Source organism: Bubalus bubalis, chromosome 2 (genome assembly GCF_019923935.1).
Source record: "Bubalus bubalis isolate 160015118507 breed Murrah chromosome 2, NDDB_SH_1, whole genome shotgun sequence".
Taxonomy (NCBI): Eukaryota; Metazoa; Chordata; class Mammalia; order Artiodactyla; family Bovidae; genus Bubalus; species Bubalus bubalis.
The window spans coordinates 171,375,955-171,393,990 of record NC_059158.1 but is presented as its reverse complement, the minus strand read 5'-3'; the positions used below and the strand labels follow the sequence as shown (position 1 = coordinate 171,393,990).

Genomic DNA, 18,036 nt, shown 5'->3' with positions numbered 1-18,036 from the left:
CATGCAGTGGGCGCCTGCGAGAGGTGGTGACCTGGGCAAGCACATCAGAGAGAGGCAGGATACCTTCACAGCAGATCCCGGGAGGGTTCTGCAGTGTGCACACAGCAGTTCGGTACTCGCTTCCCATCTACGAGGAGACACGAGCCACCTGCTCGCAGCAAGGGCTTGGTGGGGACATACCATGGCAGGCCTGTCCCCGCTCTGCCCAGAGTGGTACCCCATAAAACAGCTGTGCTTGAATGTCAGTTCCAGCAGCAAAGATAAGCAGACACCTAACTGCCCTGCAGGGCAGAAAAGCTTGTGTGTGTGAATGTGTATGTATTTCTGTGTATATGTATGTGTGTGAGTATATGTGTGTGTGTATGTACCTGTGTATATGTATGTGTGTGTGTGTGTGTATACGTGTGTATATGTAGTGTATGTATGAGTGTATGTGTGTATCGGTGTGTGTGTGTGTTTCAGTGTATGTGCGTTTCGGTGTGTGTGTGTGTGACTCAGTCGGTTCTGATCTCTGAGCTGGGGTTTGCCAGGGGGCCGAAGAGGGAACATTTCCCAGCAGAGGTAGCACCACGAACAAGTAAGATGAAGCAAGAGGAGGCAAAAAGAAAGCATATATTTATACTGCTTTGTTACAGAGAGATTTAGGGCACCTAAAAAATGTAGGCCAGAGGGTACATCGTGTTCTGGGGAGCATGTGCCTCTGAGGGTGGAGATTGGAAGGTGTCAATTAAGAAGGACCTGATCGGCCAGGGTTTGAGTAGTTTGGTCTTGAAAGAGGGGTTCCCAGGTAGTTCAGAGGTAAAGAATCTGCCTGGGAATGCAGGAACCACAGGTTCAATCCTTGGGTCAGGAAGATTCCCTGGAGGAGGAAATGGCTACCTGCTCTAGTATTCTTTCCTGGGAAGTCCCATGGACAGAGGAGCCTGGTGGGCTATAGTCCATGGAGTCACAAGGAGTCAGATATGATGGAGCGACTGGGCATGCACACCCTAAAGGAAATAGAAGATGCAGAAATGAGATTCCATGATGATGTGCTAGAAGGATGACTGTGTCTATGGTCCTGGAGGGTGGACTGTGGCAGGCAGAATGGTCTGGAGGCTCTGCCCAGGCTAGGGAGAAGGACCTGGCTCAGGAGGGCAGAGAGCAGGTGCCACAGCCAGGAGAAGGGGTGGCTGGGCACCCTGGGGTGGGATCCTGGCCCTGTGTCTGGGAGTATTAACTCTGTTCTCTGAAGCAGGGGGCTCAGAAGACAGGGGTGTTCATCTGAGAGGTACTGATCTGGGGGTGATGTGGGGACACACGTAGCCCTGGGGGCAAGAGTGGGCTGGAGTGGGAGATTTGGGTGTGAGCAGCGTGTAATGGTGGAGAAGGAGATGGCAACCCACTCCAGTGTTCTTGCCTGGAGAATCCCAGGGACGGTGGAGCCTGGTGGGCTGCCATCAATGGGGTCGCAGAGAGTCGGACACGACTGAAGCGACTTAGCAGCAGCAGCAGCAGCGTGTAATGGAAACCAGAGGACCAGCAGGATGGGATGGGGACCTGAACACAGGACGGGGCCTGCACAACACAGTGTTTTAGGAGGAAGAGGGCGGAGAATTGGGGGACCAGCACACAGCGGCCACAGGGCAGAAGTTCGAGAGCTCCCAGGAGGGTGGTCAGCAGAGTCTGGGAGGTCATGGGCGTGACTGGCAGCATTAACTTGAGGAAGTCACTGCCAGACCATGTGGGCTTCAAAGAGAGGAGGATGGCCCAGGGAAGTAGCCAGGGGGCCAGAAGGGAAGGGAGCCCAGGAGACACGGAGCCTGGGGACAGGCCTTGGGGAGGGGGTCAGGAGGCGCCGTCAGATGCAAGGTGATGGAGAGTCCCGTACTGCACAGGGGCGACTGTAGTCGTTATTTTCAACCTTTCTTGATTTTAAAACCAGCATTTATCATGAGAAATCAGGAAAACATATAGAAAACAGATCGCCCTGTCCTCCCAATACCTAGACACAACTCCTATTAACATTTGATATCTTCTTTTATTTTGGTATCTTCTTTTAAAAGAGCAAATATACTCCTAAAAAAAAAACAAAAAAAAACAAAAAACAAAACTCAAAACTTAGGATTGCTATATTTGGCCGGCAGGTTAGATCCACACTGTTTCATAATTTGCTTTTTCACTTAGTAGCATCTTGTGAGGCTTTTCCCATTTATTAAATATTCTTCTAAAATGTTATTCTCAATACATTTTGTGTGGATAATAATTTAACCAGCCTCCTTCTTTGGGCATTTAGATGATTTTTTAGTAACTCCTGTTGTGTGCATGTATGTATCTGATTATCTCAGTAAAACCCTAGGAATGGGATTACTGACTGGAAAAGTACTAGTGTCTGGAACGCGTGTAATGCATATTGTCACTAAGACTCTTGCTTTATCTACACATCTGGCATCACTAGGTTATCAGAGGACACTGGTTGGAAATGGAGACTCATGTAATCTTTTTAAAGAGGCGATCTGAAGATCCTGAGTCTTACTTTGTGCTGCCTGCCTGAGGGGAACCGCTATGCTCTGCCATCACCTACTTGCCAAATTATGAGCACCGTCTCTCTTCCCTACTAGGTAGCTTGCTCTGTGTGCTCCTGAGGGCAGGGACCACATTGTTTATTTTTGCACCTCTAGCAACTTTCCTAAAGGAAATCAGTCCTGAATATTCATTGAAAGGACTGATGCTGACGCCGAAACTCTTAATACTTTGGCCACTTGATGTGAAGAACTGACTCATTTGAAAAGACCCTGATGCTGGGAAAAATTGGAGGCGGGAAGAGAAGGGGATGACAGAGGATGGAATGGTTGGATGGCATCACCGACTCAATGGACATGAGTTTGAGTAAACTCTGGGAGTTGGTGATGGACAGGGAAGCCGGGTGTACTGCAGTCCATGGGGTCGAAGAGAGTCAGACACAACTAAGCGACTGAACTGAACTGGGCAACTGGCACACAGAAGTGTTGTAAATGTTCGTTAAATTGGCCTAACGGATGGAGTTGGTTATGGGGCAATGGCTTTGTTAGAATCAGAAGGTTCAGGGACTTCCCTGGTGGTCCAGTGGTTAGGACTCCACCCTTCCAATGCAGAGGGTACAGGTTCAACTCCTGATCAGGGAATTTCAGGAAAATGAAGGGCTCTCATTCCTTGCAGGGAACACTTTGACAAGTCAGGGGAACACCATGTGTGCTCCCCAGGCAGGGAAGAATGTCCTCTTTTTCCTCTCTATAAGGTAGAACATTTGACCCAATTCACTGTGCCCATTGGTTGGATCTTGTATTTATTAGATTATCTTTGCCCTCTTTCCTGATTAAATATGCATAGGTTATTGTTGCCTCTCTGTAAACCCGGGGTTTTAGTAACTTAAAAAAATTTTTTTAAATGATAATTCAGTGTCCTCTTTCCCATCTCAAACAAGATGAATTTTTTTGGTTCCTCTTACTTCTTCCATTCAAAAAGATATTGTATTTATAAACTGGATCTACTCATAGTTGATACTTGGCTATGGTCTGAATCAAAAGGTCGGGTACAAAACTTCTTAGATATAAATGATATTTGGGGGACAATTAGGGAATATTTATATGCTCATATTTTTAAATTAATGTTAACTTTTTAGGGTGTGACTATATGGTTAAAAATTATGGGCTTCCCTGGTAGCTCAGCTGGTAAAGAATCCACCTGCAATGCAGGAGACCCTGGTTTGATTCATGAGTTGGGAAGATCTCCTGGAGAAGAGAATGGCTACCCACTCCAATATTCTAGCCTGGAGAATTCCATGGACTGTATAGTCCATGGGGTCACCAAGGGTCAGACACGACTGATTGACATTCACTTTCATGTGGTTAAATAAAAGGATATTTTTATTCTTTGGAGATGTGGGCTGAAACTATGCCACCTGCTTTAAACTCAGCAAAAAAAAAAAAAATGTGTATGTGTGTAAATTGTATTTTATGCACAGAACGGGACCAAGAGAGTGAGTAAGCAAGAGAGCACAATTATTGCAGAATGCTAACAGCTGGAAGCTCTTTATTGTTAATAATTCTTTCAACTTTTCTGTAGGTTAAAAAATATTGGTTGTAGGTTAAAGAGAAAAATGCATATTAGTTTAGACATTAATAATGAAAAATAAAAGCCCTGAAATATGAAGTACATGTTAACTAGTTGTGAAGTCAAATCAAACAGATCTCAGCACTGATCCACAGCATGGACCCTGAAATATTCACAGGTCAGGTCCTGGACGGGCAGTCAAACTCCACCAGGTCTCTGGTGTCCCTTAGCATTCATGCACCCAGATCTAACAGGGCAGGTGCTTCTGCGTTCTGTCTGCTGCTGTAGCCCCGGTGCCTGGTTGTTTGTTACAAATGACTATAAAGCAAACCTGGAAACAAGAAAAGTGCTCGGCTATAGGGGATAATGAAGCAAAATATATCATATTCGTTTGAAATATTTTAGGGCCAATAATTGAAAGAGAGTGAAAAAGTTGGCTTAATGTTCAACATTCAGAAAACAAAGATCATGGCATCCAGTCCCATCACTTCATGGCAAATAGATGGGGAAACAGTGGAAACAGTGGCTTGACTTTATTTTTCTGGGCTCCAAAATCACTGCAGATGGTGACTGCAGCCATTAAATTAAAAGATGCTTACTCCTTTGAAGGAAAGTTATGACCAACCTAGACAGCATATTAAAAAGCAGAGACATTATTTTGTCAACAAAGGTCCATCTAGTCAAGGCTATGGTTTGTCCCGTGGTCATGTATGGATGTGAGAGTTGGACTATAAAGAAAGCTGAGCGCTGAAGAATTGATGCTTTTGAACTGTGGTGTTGGAGAAGACTCTTGAGAGTCCCTTGGACTGCAAGGAGATCCAACCAGTCCATCCTGAAGGAAATCAGTCCTGAACATTCATTGGAAGTACTGATGCTGAAGCTGAAACTCCAATACTTTGGCCACCTGATGCGAAGAGCTGACTCACTGGAAAAGACCCTGATGCTGGGAAAGATTGAAGGTGGGAGGAGAAGGGGACGACAGAGGATGAGACGGTTGGATGGTGTCACTGACTCAACGGACATGGGTTTGGGTGAACTCTGGGAGTTGGTGATGGACAGGGAACCTTGGTGTGCTGCAGTCCATGGGGTTGCAAAAGTTGGACACGACTGAGCGACTGAACTGAACGGCCAATAATTGTTGCATGAACAAACGTAGGTTTTTGCCTGCTCTCCATAGCCCCCTTTATGTGCACCTGTTTATCTCCAGTGTTCTCTCTAGAAAGGTGAAGAGGTCACCCAGACCTCCAAAGAGGCCCAAGCTGGACTGCCTGGCCTAACGCTCCCCAAGAGTCCACAGGGGTCTGGTCCTTGGGTTCTCAGGGAGACCAGAGGCTCTGGGTAACCAGACTAGATTTGTTTATATAAACAGGGTTGGAGCAAGGCTATCAAGAAATGAATACAGGCTTGGCAGCCAGAACTGCATATAGTTCTTTTAAAAAATCATCTAGAAAAAAAGGCTGGTGGCATTTTAAACTGTGACACTCCTTCCCAACAAAGGGCCTGGTGCTGCGGTGAGAGGCTGCAGAGAAGACTGAGAGTCCTCTCTGGGTAGACACCTTGCCCCTTTCTGGTCCTTTCCTTCAGAATCAACACTGGCCAACACCAGGCTTCTCCTAGATAAAGGCTGTAAGTGCCTTGGAGACCCTGAGAAACGTAGAGGGGGAAGAGGGAGACTTGACCTCTGTCCTTTCAAAAAATCCCCCAAAGATGAATAATAAAGAGAGAAATGCTTTATAGTATGAACATTTTATTTTGACTTCTTAAATACGTACATCTTTCACTGCAGTTCATCAAAACAAAGCTTAGGAAAATAAATCCCTGCCTCCTTTAGCCTGGACTTACGCTGGGTACCCGGTCCTGTGGCCGCTGGGGGTGACAGGCCGGCGCAAGGGCTCCGGGCCACCCCACTGCACACCAGCTGTCCCCCTCCGCCTCGCCTTCCCCGTGTTGGTCATGATCTGGTGGAAGCAAAGAGGAAACAGGGCTGGAGAGGTCATCTGGCTGAGAGCAGACCACACATTCTAACTTACTGTACTTAATACATTCATCTACAGGAATAAGAGACTTTGCAATAAGTAAGGAAGGGTCATGGCACAGATTATTCAGATAAACAGAAAATGTCAGGAAAAATCCCTTTAACTTGCATATTATACCATCTAGCAGTATAAATTAAAAAAAAATCAAACCATGGAAAAAGTGGAAGAAAAGAGTTGAATATAGTAACTTATCGCAACTCTGGAGTATACTGACTTTTGAAAGTGAGAAGGGAAAAAAAAAGATGGACAGATTTGGTTTCATAAAAAGTTAACATTTCCATATATACAGTATTTGAATGATAAACCAAATTAACAGGTAAAACAATGAACTGGGAAGAAATACTTGCAGCACAGTTAACAGATTAAAGGTTAAGATTTTCATTAGATAAAGAATTTTTATAAATCAGTTAAGTAAAACACCATACAGATAATAGGGCAAAGATTTTGAATAGCCAAGTCACAAAATAAAAAGTATCACCAATCAAGAGAAGAAAAAAATCATCAACTTTACAAGTAACTAGAAACTACAACTTTACAAAAACCTGTTATCATTCTTAAATTATTAAATGAGTGACAATTAAGGAAATGACCCCATCTGCTTCTGGCAACAGTTTAAGATGTCAGTGGCATGGAAATGAGAGACAGTGCTTTTGGAAAGTAATTTGGCATTTTATACCAAGAGTCATTGAAATGTTCATACCCTTGGGTGTTAAACTCTGGAGTGTTAGTTGCTCAGTCATGTCTGACTCTTTGTGATCTCACGGACTGTAGCCTGCCAGGGTTCTCTCTCCATGGGATTCTCCAGGCAAGAATACTGGAGTGGGTTGCCATTCCCTTCTCCAGGGGAGCTTCCGGACCCAGGGATTGAACCTGGGTCTCCTGAATTGCAGGCAGATTCTTTACCGTCTGAGCCACCAAGAAAGCCCCTAGAGGAGGACTCCAAAATATGGAAGTTGTTAAATAAAACTGTTTGTTACAAAATCACTGTAGAGTAAAACTGCAACAATCTGTCTAGTAATAGGGTAGCAATGAAGGAAAATATGGCATATTCATTTGAAATATTATATGGCCATTTACAAGGATAAAGACTAGGTTATGAAGAAAAATGTTTATTTAAAACATTGTAAGTCAGGTTATAACATGGTGCATAAATGATGCTTTCCATTTATGCTAAAAGTACACAAAAAGACTGGAAGGAAAGGAACACTAATGCTTTTAGTGGCCACATAGGACAGTGAACCAAGAATCATTTTTTTCTATTTTCTGTAACATAGCTATGTTAATAATTAAGAAAATTTGTTTAAAAAAGAAATCACTTTTTTGGTGAAATCTGAATGAAGTCTGTGGACTGTGCCGACATCGACCCCCTACTTGCTACAGTTGCCACTGGGGATGCTGGGTGAAGGGCATCTGCACTTCCACTGTTTCAACTTCCTGTGAATCTATAATTACTTACAAATAAAATGTAAAAAAAAAAATCAGAAGGATTTCCCTGGTGGTCCAGTGGCTAAGACTCTGTGCTCCCAATGCAGGGGGTCTGGGTTCAATCCCCGGTCAGGGAACTAGATCCTACACAACGCAACTAGGAGCCCACATGCGGCAACTTAAGATCCCATGTGCTACAACTAAGACCCAGCGTGGGCAGAGAAACAAATAATTATTTTTTAAAACTCAGAAAATATATGAATGGGAGTTACATCTTTGATTTCTTGATTTTTACTTGAAAGTTATTTAGGTTTATCTAGTATTTGAGGTTCAGTTCAGTTCAGTTCAGTCGCTCAGTGGTGTCCAACTCTTTGCGACCGCATGGACTGCAGCACGTCAGGCCTCCCTGCCCATTACCAGCTCCCAGAGTTTACTCAAACTCATGTCCATTGAGTCAGAGATGCCGTCCAACCATCTCATCCTCTATCATCTCTTTCTCCCACCTTCAATCTTTCCCAGCATCAGGGTCTTTTCCAGTGAGTCAGCTCTTTGCATCAGGTGGCCAAAGTATTGGAGTTTCAGCTTCAGCATCAGTCCTTCCAATGAATGTTCAGGACTGATTTCCTTCAGGATGGACTGATTGGATCTCCTTGCAGTCCAAGGGACTCTCAAGAGTCTTCTCCAACACCACAGTTCAAAAGCATCAATTCTTCAGTGCTCAGCTTTCTTTATATTTTTTTTATATTTGAGGTAGGAAGAAGAAAAAAGGGCCAGTTTCCAGTGGGAGGGAATCACCAGGTCTCAGCTGTGCTGTGGGGACAGCCAGCAGCTGGAGGGGCGGGCAGGGCAGGGTGGTGAGGGGTGGGGGAGGGGGGAGGAGAGAAAGGCAGGGGAGAGGAGATGGGAGGCCTCCACCCTTGTGGAGGAAACAATGGGCCATAAGCTTCCCAAGTAAGAATTAGTGCAGCTTCATCTCCCTTGTCCTGTGAAATACGCAAAAGAAGGCTATCCTACCCGCCATCACTAACACTGCCCTCCTCTGTCTGCTGCTCCTCCCATTTTCCTTCTGACCCACTGTCCCCATCGTCAGGGCAGGTTCCTTAAGTCCAATATTCAGTGGTACCTTAGGATCCCCTGGGCCTTCTCTTTCCCCCTCCCTTATGCCTGGGTCCTTCCACAGGACCTAGGAGAGGGAGGCTAGGGCTTAAGCGCTGGAAAAGGGAGATGGCGAGTGTGTGGGTTGCTCACCCCATGCCTCCTCCCTGCTCCAATGTCCTTCCCAGGTCACCCTTCCAACTCCTTCCTCAGGAGAGAGAACAGAGCACATACTCGTGTTTCAGCCTTTGGAAACCCCGCCCCCCACCACACCATCTCCCTAAAACTCCACAGGCTAAGAAATCACCTAAGATGGGTGGTATTTGTCCTCTCCAGTGGATGAGGAAGGGGCTTCCCAGGAGGCACTACTGGTAAAGACCCCGCCTGCCAATGCAGGAGACATAAGAGATACAAGTTCCAGCCATGCCCTGGGAAGATCCCCTGGAGGAGGGCATGGCAACCCACTCCAGTCTTCTTGCCTGGAGAATCCCATGGACAGGAGAGCCTTGTGGGCTACAGTCTGTAGGGTTGAAAAGAGTCAGACACGACCGAAGCGACTTAGCATGCGCACAGCCATGCACTGGATGAGGAAACTGGGCCAGCCTGTGGGCAGAATCTGGTGTGTCGTCACAAGGCCTGAGGAAGGGTCGGTGAAGAGAGTTGGTATGAGGGCCCAGAATGACTGCCTTAGGTGCTGGGTGTCTCAGAGGAGCCCAGAGGGCTTGTTTCCTGTTTACCTCACAACCCCCTGTGCTTCTGGGGCGCTCCAGGGCCCTCTCTGGGTGCCTCGGCTGCAAAGGAGCCTTTTGGGGATAGAAAGGTCTTAAAGCATATCTGTCTATACTGAGTTCCACAGGAATGCTTCAGGGGGTGCTGGGAGAGAAGGGAAAGGGTTCCCAACAACCACCCTCCCCATCACAGAACTCAGCACCCATCTGGGTTACACATGGAGACGCTGTCTGAAAAAAAAGTCTGCTACAAAAAAAAAGAGCGTATTTAACCACACACACACACACACACACACACAAACCCAAAAAATGCAGTATGTGATTTAGCTGAATGTAATTTGTTCTGTCAATCCTAAAGGAAGTCAACTCTGAATATTCATTGGAAGGGCTGATGCTGAAGCTCCAATACTTTGGCCATCTGATTCGAAGAGCCAACTCACTGGAAAAGACCCTCATGCTGGGAAAGATTGAAGGCAAAAAAAGGGCAGCAGAGGATGAGATGGTTGGATGGTATTGCCGATTCAATGGACAGGAGTTTGAGCAAACTCCAGGAAATAGTGAAGGAGAGGGAAGCCTAGTGTGCTGCAATCCATGGGGTCACAAAGAGTTGGACATGACTGAGTGACTGAATAACAACAACAATTTGTTCTGTAGCAAAAGATGGTCAACACATATCAATTTAGGTAAAAAAAATTTCCCAATACTAGTTTTTGAGTATTGGTGAAATCACTTAAAGCAATTATGGCATGTTATAAACAGTATGCATTTTTGTAAGAAAATACAGGCATACAATACATCTATCTATACACACAGACAAAGTCCTGGAAGCTGAAGGAGACACTGCTAGCTGTCCACTCAATACTCATTCTCTCTTTCTTGACCAACAGCCCTCTGATTTTGTTGGCCCAAAAATGCATCTACTTAAAAACACCTTTCCAGACCCCCTTGCAGCTAGGGGCCATGGGACCCAGCTCTGACCAGTAAGCAGTAAATGGAAGTCTTCAGATGGAGCTTTGGAACCCTAGCAATGTGTTCAAACAGTCACATGTTTTTGTAAAATTTGCAAAAGTAGCAAGTTTTAATTGCAGTCACTTAAGAGTGCTGTTTCTTTCTACTCCAACTTCTGTTGTTATACCTCCCCACACAGTGTTAGAATGGCCAAAGACAATTTGGAACTTAGCTAAGGGGGCGCTGAACCCAGGTGACATACAATTTGGGCTTAATGAGAAATATCATTCTCAGTCGCTTCTGTGCATAGCCAAACGATGGTGAGCTGTCCTGGTGTAGAAGCGACTACAAGGAATTCCCCAGGTCATCAGAGTATTTATGAAGAGTCGGTACACAGGGAAACTTGAAATGTCCCTAGTCTTCCATTTTCAGAAGTTTGAGGAAGGTTTTCTCAAATTTAATAGAAATACTAAAAATTTACACAGCATTACCAAAAACTAAATGTGAAGTCGAAAGAAAAATTTCTAATCTCTCAATAATAATAAAACTTTTCTTTCACTGTAGAAAATATTACAAGCTCCTCACATATGTAGAAGCAATCAAAGAGTATAAAACAAAAAATATCCAGAAAGAAAACTATGCAGCATGTGTGGATTCCTGCCCCAAGGCCACAGATGCAAGGCCTCACACAAAGGCCTCAGAAGTGGAGCTCAGAACCCAGGTCCCCTCTGAAGCTGACTGAGCCCCTTTGTAACCATCGCCAAAAGCCCTGGTGGGGGCTTCCTTCATCAGCAGGCTTCCTGACCCCAAATTAGGCAAAGATACCCACCCCGGTAGTCACCCTACAGTGCCCTAACTGATCACCTAATGCCAACCTTCCAGCAGGAATTTTCTTTGTTTTGAGGCTATAAAAGTTGACTACTAACCCACGAAAACTGTCAACTCTCCCTGGTCTGTCAGGAGGTTGGTCCACTGCGCTCGCAGTGCCCACATTATCTCTGCTGTTTGTTCTTAATAAAATCACTCCCTTCTGAAATGCTCTGTGTCTGGAAACTCTTTTCCAACCCATGCAGATTACCTCAACAGCATGTGGCAAGCCACTAGTTAATAAAACATTTTTCTGATGTTGGTACCTGTCATTTTTTTTTCCCTTTACCTACTTAAAAAAATTGAACTACAGTTGATTTACAATGTTGTGTTAGTTTCAGGTACACAGTAAAGGGATTCAGTTATACATATATCTATTCCTTTTTAGATTCTTTTCCATTATAGATTATTGTAAGATACTGAGTCTAGTTCCCTGTGCCATATGGTAAGTCCTTGTTGATTATTGATTCATCAGTTCTTAAAATTTGAATTTGTTATTTATTTCTCTAATTCTCACTCTGGATACTCGCTTTAATACCTAAACTTTATACTCTGTTGTTTTACAGAAGGCCTCCACAACCCTGTGACTGGAGGGCCCACAAAACCTGGATACTCCCTTCTTCCTGATAGTCTGGGTGAAGGAAGGCAAAAGATGAGCCTTGGGTCTGGTAAGGCTGGATTCCTGGCTCTTTGCAGTTGAGCTCAATTGCAACTGACAAAGGAAAGATAAGACACAGAGACAAATGGAAGGAGAACAGAGGGAGCGGTGGTTGTCGCTGGGCGGACAGAATTATTACAGTGGCTGTTTACGCTGTGTTTACTTTTGGCTTTTCAGTAATAAGTACGCACTTCATTTGTAATCAGAAAAAGGAATCCCAGAAACAAACTGAAAAAGAAAAAGGACTTGGAATCTCGGGGGGTTGGGGATCTTCCCCCTGCTCATTTGGTTGTGTTTTCACAGAACATGGATTTTAAGTTAGTTCGAACTGACTTTTCAACCACAGGGTGAGGCAGAGCACAAATAACGGGTGGAAACGTGAGTAGAAAGCGCCCCCAGGGACTTCCCTGGTGCTTCATCGGCTAAGACTCGGCACTCCCAATGCAGGGGGCCTGGGTTCGATCTCTGGTCGGGGAACTAGATCCCATGTGCCGCAACTAAAGATCCTGCATACTGCAACTAACAGCCAGCACAGACAAATAAATAAATGCTAACAAAACAAAACAAAACAAAAAACCCAAAGTGAAGACAAATTTGAAAAAAAGAAAAAAAAAAGACTTGGAAACTACAGCCCTTCCTTTCCTGGTTTTGGTTTTGACTGAGTAAGACAGGGTCAGCTGCAGGTGCCCCAGCTTCTGTCCTGTCTCTGGGGGGCTGGGCCCTGCCCCTTGGCAAGCTGCACCCACTTCCCGTGCAGAGGTCCATTCACCTGGAGGTCTGCATACATGGCAGTGTGTTTCATGGCGCAGACTCTGGCTGCAGAAGCACTGAGGGGTGTAATAAAGATGCAGATTCCCAGGGCCAGGGCCACACTCTCAGTCTCTCTGGGGGTGGGGCCATGACTCCTGCTTTAGCCAGCTAAGAGAACTCTGGAAAACTAAATGAACTTGGGGGAATAAGAAAGTGTGGAAAGTGAGAAATTAGCATTGACAACAGGCATCCCTCCCGAAAACTGAGCCTATGCTTAAAAATCGTTGCTGTTGCTTCAATTTCAAGAAAAGCTATGACAAACCTAGACAGCATATTAAAAGCAGAGACTTCACTTTGCCAGCAAAGGCTCGTGTAGTCAAAGCTACGCTTTTTCCAGCAGTTATGTACAGATGTGAGAGTTGGACCATAAAGAAGGTTGAGTGCCAGAACTGATGCTTTCAAACTATGGTGATTCTCTCAGAAGACTCTTAAGAGTCCCTTAGAGAGCAAGGAAATCAAACCAGTCAATCCTAAAGGAAATCAATCCTGAATATTCATTGGAAGGACTGATGCTGAAGCTGAAGCTCCAATACTTTGGCCACCTGATATGAAGAGCCAACTCACTGAAAAAGCCCCTGATGCTGGCAAAGACTGAGGGCAGGAGGAGAAGGGGATGACAGAGGATGAGATGGTTGGATGGCATCATCGACTCAATGGACACGAGTTTGAGAAAGCTCCGGGAGACGGGGAAGGACAGGGAAGCCTGGTGTGCTGCAGTCCATGCGGTCTCAAAGAGTCTGACATTGACATGGCTTAGTGACTGCATAACGACAGCATTAGACCATAAAGTAACTTTGAATATTTCATACAGTCAGTGACTCTAAACTTTCAAACACAGTTCACTGGAAAATCAATAGCTCTCCCAGAAGACAGCACAGCTTAGCGGTAAAGAGCGAGCAGGCTCAAATAACACTTGAGCATGTTCCTTAACCTTTCTCAGTCTCAGCTTCATCATCTATAACATGCAATGTGAGCAGAATTCACCCCATTGTTGGTTGGGAAGATTAAATAAATGCAATCAGACGTGTGAAGCAGTCAGCATAGAACTTGGCGCAGGACGCATCCCCAACTAGTTTAAGACACACCTATGACTGTTAAAAGTAACTGAACAATAAATTTAAACTTCAAAATAAAAATAATAAACCTGAGATTCTATGAAAAATACCTATAGCCCTTCAACCAAGGTATTGAAGATATTTAAAATTAGGGCACTTTTTTTAGGAACCATAAGTGGCATGGTATGGATAATTCTGAATTCAGTTCAGTTCAGTCGCTCAGTCGTGGCCGACTCTTTGCGACTCCATGAATCGCAGCACGCCAGGCCTCCCTGTCCATCACCAACTCCCGGAGTTCACTCAGACTCACGTCCATCGAGTCAGTGATGCCATCCAGCCATATCATCCTCTGTCGTCCCCTTCTCCTCCTGCCCCCAATCACCTCCAGCATCAGAGTCTTTTCCAATGAGTCAACTCTTCACATGAGGTGGCCAAAGTACTGGAGTTTCAGCTTTAGCATCATTCCTTCCAAAGAACACCCAGGACTGATCTCCTTCAGAATGGACTGGTTGGATCTCCTTGCAGTCCAAGGGACTCTCAAGAGTCTTCTCCAACACCACAGTTCAAAAGCATCAATTCTTCAGCGCTCAGCTTTCTTCACAGTCCAATTCTCACATCCATACATGACCACAGGAAAAACCATAGCCTTAACTAGATGGACCTTTGCTGGCAAAGTAATGTCTCTGCTTTTCAATATGGTATCTAGGTTGGTCATAACTTTCCTTCCAAGGAATAAGCATCTTTTAATTGCATGGCTGCAGTCACCATCTGCAGTGATTTTGGAGCCCAGAAAAATAAAGTCTGGCACTGTTTCCACTGTTTCCCCATCTATTTCCCATGAACTGATGGGACCAGATACCATGATCTTCGTTTTCTGAATGTTGAGCTTTAAGCCAACTTTTTCACTCTCTACCCTCACTTTCATCAAGAGGCTTTTGAGTTGCTCTTCACTTTCTGCCATAAGGGTGGTGTCATCTGCATATCTGAGGTTACTGATATTTCTCCCGGCAATCTTGATTCCAGCTTGTGCTTCCTCCAGCCCAGCGTTTCCCATGATGTACTCTGCATAGAAGTTAAATAAGCAGGGTGACGATATAACAGCCTTGACGAACTCCTTTTCCTATTTGGAACCAGTCTGTTGTTCCATGTCCAGTTCTAACTGTTGCTTCCTGACCTGCATACAGGTTTCTCAAGAGGCAGGTCAGGTGGTCTGGTATTCCCATCTCTTTCAGAATTGTCCACAGTTTATTGTGATCCACACAGTCAAAGGCTTTGGCATAGTCAATAAAGCAGAAATAGATATTTTTCTGTAACTCTCTTGCTTTTTCAATGATCCAGCAGATGTTGGCAATTTGATCTCTTGTTCCTTTGCCTTTTCTAAAACCAGCTTGAACATCTGGGAGTTCACGGTTCACGTATTGCTGAAGCCTGGCTTGGAGAATTTTGAGCATTATTTTGCTAGCGTGTGAGATGAGTGCAATTGTGCGGTCGTTTGAACATTCTTTGGAATTGCCTTTCTTTGGGACTGGAATGAAAACTGACCTTTTCCTGTGGCCACTGCTGAGTTTTCCAAATTTGCTGGCATATTAAGAGCAGCACTTTCACAGCATCATCTTTCAGGATTTGAAATAGCTCTACTGGAATTCCGTCACCTCCACTAGCTTTGTTCGTAGTGATGTTTTCCAAGGCCCACTTGACTTCACATTCCAGGATGTCTGACTCTATGTGAGTGATCACACCATTGTGATTATCTTGGTTGTGAAGATCTTTTTGTATAGTTCTTCTGTGTATTCCTGCCACCTCTTCTTAATATCTTCTGCTTCTGTTAGGTCCATATCATTTCTGTCGTTTATTCAGCCCATCTTTGCTCAATGAAATGTTCCTTTGGTATCTCTAGTTTTCTTGAAGAGATCTCTAGTCTTTCCCATTCTTAATTCTGAATTAAGAATTATTAATTAAGACTTATTTAATTAAGACTTATTTGGCATAGTACAGATGATTTTTAAAAATTTAGACATCACCAAGCATACAGAAGTTGGCAAGTCATTAATCTTGCCCTGCTACTGAAGAAGAAACATAAAAGGGTGCTGTTCTTCACCAGAATTATGAGTAAAGGATATATTTGATGTGACCACTGCTATTCTCAGGGACTCTCTGAGCTCCCTGTGGTCGTCAGTATTTTCATGGCCCCCAGGCTCTGCAGCGCTCAGTGCTGTTCGCTTATCCTTGAGGGGATGCAGCAGGCAGCAAGTGTGGCCTTGTAGGGTTCAGGGGTGCCCATCAGTGCTCAGAAGGGGAGGAGCCATGAGTCCAGGAATCCTAGGAAAGGGCTCCCTTTCACTCTCAGAACACCTGAGAGGGGGTGCACCCTCGTACTCCATCCTCACCCTCAACATAGATAGCAGTTTTTCAGTCACTGGTGTGTACAATAACCACTCCTGAGATTATGGTAAGGGGATCTGGGATGGGGCCTAGATTCTACGTGAACCCACATTCAATGGTCTGAGAAGCCCTGGGCCAGCCACACAGGACGAGAACCATCAACTCCCTGATCATTCCTCCCTGTTATCTCCAGCCCTCATCAACAGCACAGATTTATCTGCTGTGTCCTCTTTTATAAACTTCTGGAAGATAACAGCTTCTCAGACTTTTCTAGGATTCTGTGGAATGTTCAGCAAATGACTCAGGTTCAATAAAATTTTTTTGAACAGAGTTTTCAAAAAAATCAACATTTTTCTACTGATCTTGATAGATCGCCCTGGTACATCAGAATGGGAGGTACAAGTTGTGATTTGGGGGAACATTCCCTACGGAAATGCAACTCCTGTCTCTGGCAGGTTCCCTCCTTCAGCACAGGCAGTTAGCAGCCCCCGTGTGAACAAGCGTACAGGGCGCCCCACCCAACCCTCCCTAGTGTGAACCACCAGAGCCCAAGGAGGGCAGGTGAGGTGAGTTGCAGTGCTGGCCAGCTGCCAATTTCAAATCAGGACTGTGTGTCTGGGACTTCTCTGGTGGTCCAGTGGCTAAGATTCCATGCTCCCAATGCATGGGGCCTGGGGTTCGATCCCTGGTCAGGGAACTAGATCCCACATGCCACAACTAAGAGTTTACATGTCACAATTAAGGATCCCAGATCCCACATGCTGCAACTAAAACCCGGCACAGCCAAATAAAAAAAATAAAAAGACCGGGTGACTAAGGGCAGCTAAGGAGATCTAAGAAACTAAGACAGCAAACAGGGAGTGTACGTATAACCTCAGCAATTATTGCTCGACAGTAAGTTTTCTGCTTCCACAGGGGATCCTCTAGTGATCGGGCCCAGTGGGTGGCATGGTGGCCACTCACAGGTCTGTCCAGGTATTAACCCCAGGAACCTGTGCATATGTGGCTTGGTTTGGATAAAGAGTCTGCAAATTGTAGTTAAGCTGTTGCTGTTGTTCAGTTGCTAAGTCACGTCTGCCTCTCTGCGACCCCATGGACTGTATCTTAGATTATCCTCAGTCCAGTGACAAGTGTTATTATAAGAGACAGAGAGAACATAGGGACTTCCCTGGTGGTCCAGTGGCTATGACTTTGTGCTCCCAATGCAGGGAGCCTGGGTTCGATCCCTGGTTAGGGAACTAGATCCCACATGCCGCAACTAAAAAAAAGATTCCAAGTGCCACAACTAAGACCCAGCACAAGCATATATATATATATATATATATATATTTTTTTTTTTTTTTAAAGAGAGGGAGCATAAAGAGAACAGGAGAAAGTTATTGGAGATGGAGGCAGAGTATGGAAGTCCACAGCCACAAGTCAAGGAGGGCCTGCAGCCGCCAGAAGCTGCAAGAGCCAGAAAGGTTGTGGGACAACATGATTTTGGATTTCTGGCCTCCAGAACTGGGAGAGAACACATTTCTGTTATTTGAAGCCACCTAGTACAAATACACTGGGGCTTCCCGTCTCTGTACTGAGTTCTTTCTGTACTTCATTCTTACCACTCACATTGCCACTGAAAAGAGACTGACACCGATAAGATAAACAAGCATGTGTGCAATTTTTCTAAATATTTCCTTCTGGTAAAAAGAATAGTACCTATGCATTAAGGAGATTTAGAACTACAGACTGTGGTAAAGTGACACTATTTCCGGATGCCGTTAAGTTGGGCCACTGGCTGATTTCAAAACTCTGTCCCTTTTGCATCTTGCCAACCTGCATGACGGAGAAGGCGATGGCACCCCACTCCAGTACTCTTGCCTGGAAAATCCCTTGGACAGAGGAGCCTGGTAGGCTGCAGTCCATGGGGTCACTGAGAGTTGGACACGACTCAGTGACTTCACTTTCACTTTTCACTTTCA

General features: G+C 45.0%; 1 protein-coding gene and 1 non-coding gene across 11 annotated transcripts in view; one reads left to right on the top strand and one right to left on the bottom strand.

Annotated features, from left to right (window-relative positions):
• ARMC9 (armadillo repeat containing 9) overlaps positions 1 to 18,036 on the bottom strand; it is a 181,017-nt gene that overhangs the window by 21,612 nt on the left and 141,369 nt on the right. For 6 of the 10 annotated variants that reach the window (XM_044937950.2, XM_025278454.3, XM_044937949.2 and 3 more), the window contains one exon: positions 5,914 to 6,029. The exons of 3 other annotated variants lie outside the window; for them this stretch is intronic. In XM_044937950.2, the coding sequence (XP_044793885.2) occupies positions 5,914 to 6,029 (116 nt within the window). Of the gene's footprint in view, positions 1 to 5,798; positions 6,030 to 18,036 lie in introns of those variants that run through there. One more of the 10 variants, XM_044937952.2, reaches the window with a different exon arrangement.
• Positions 7,597 to 7,669, top strand: TRNAG-CCC. Its single transcript has one exon. It is a non-coding gene; the product is annotated as a tRNA-Gly (tRNA).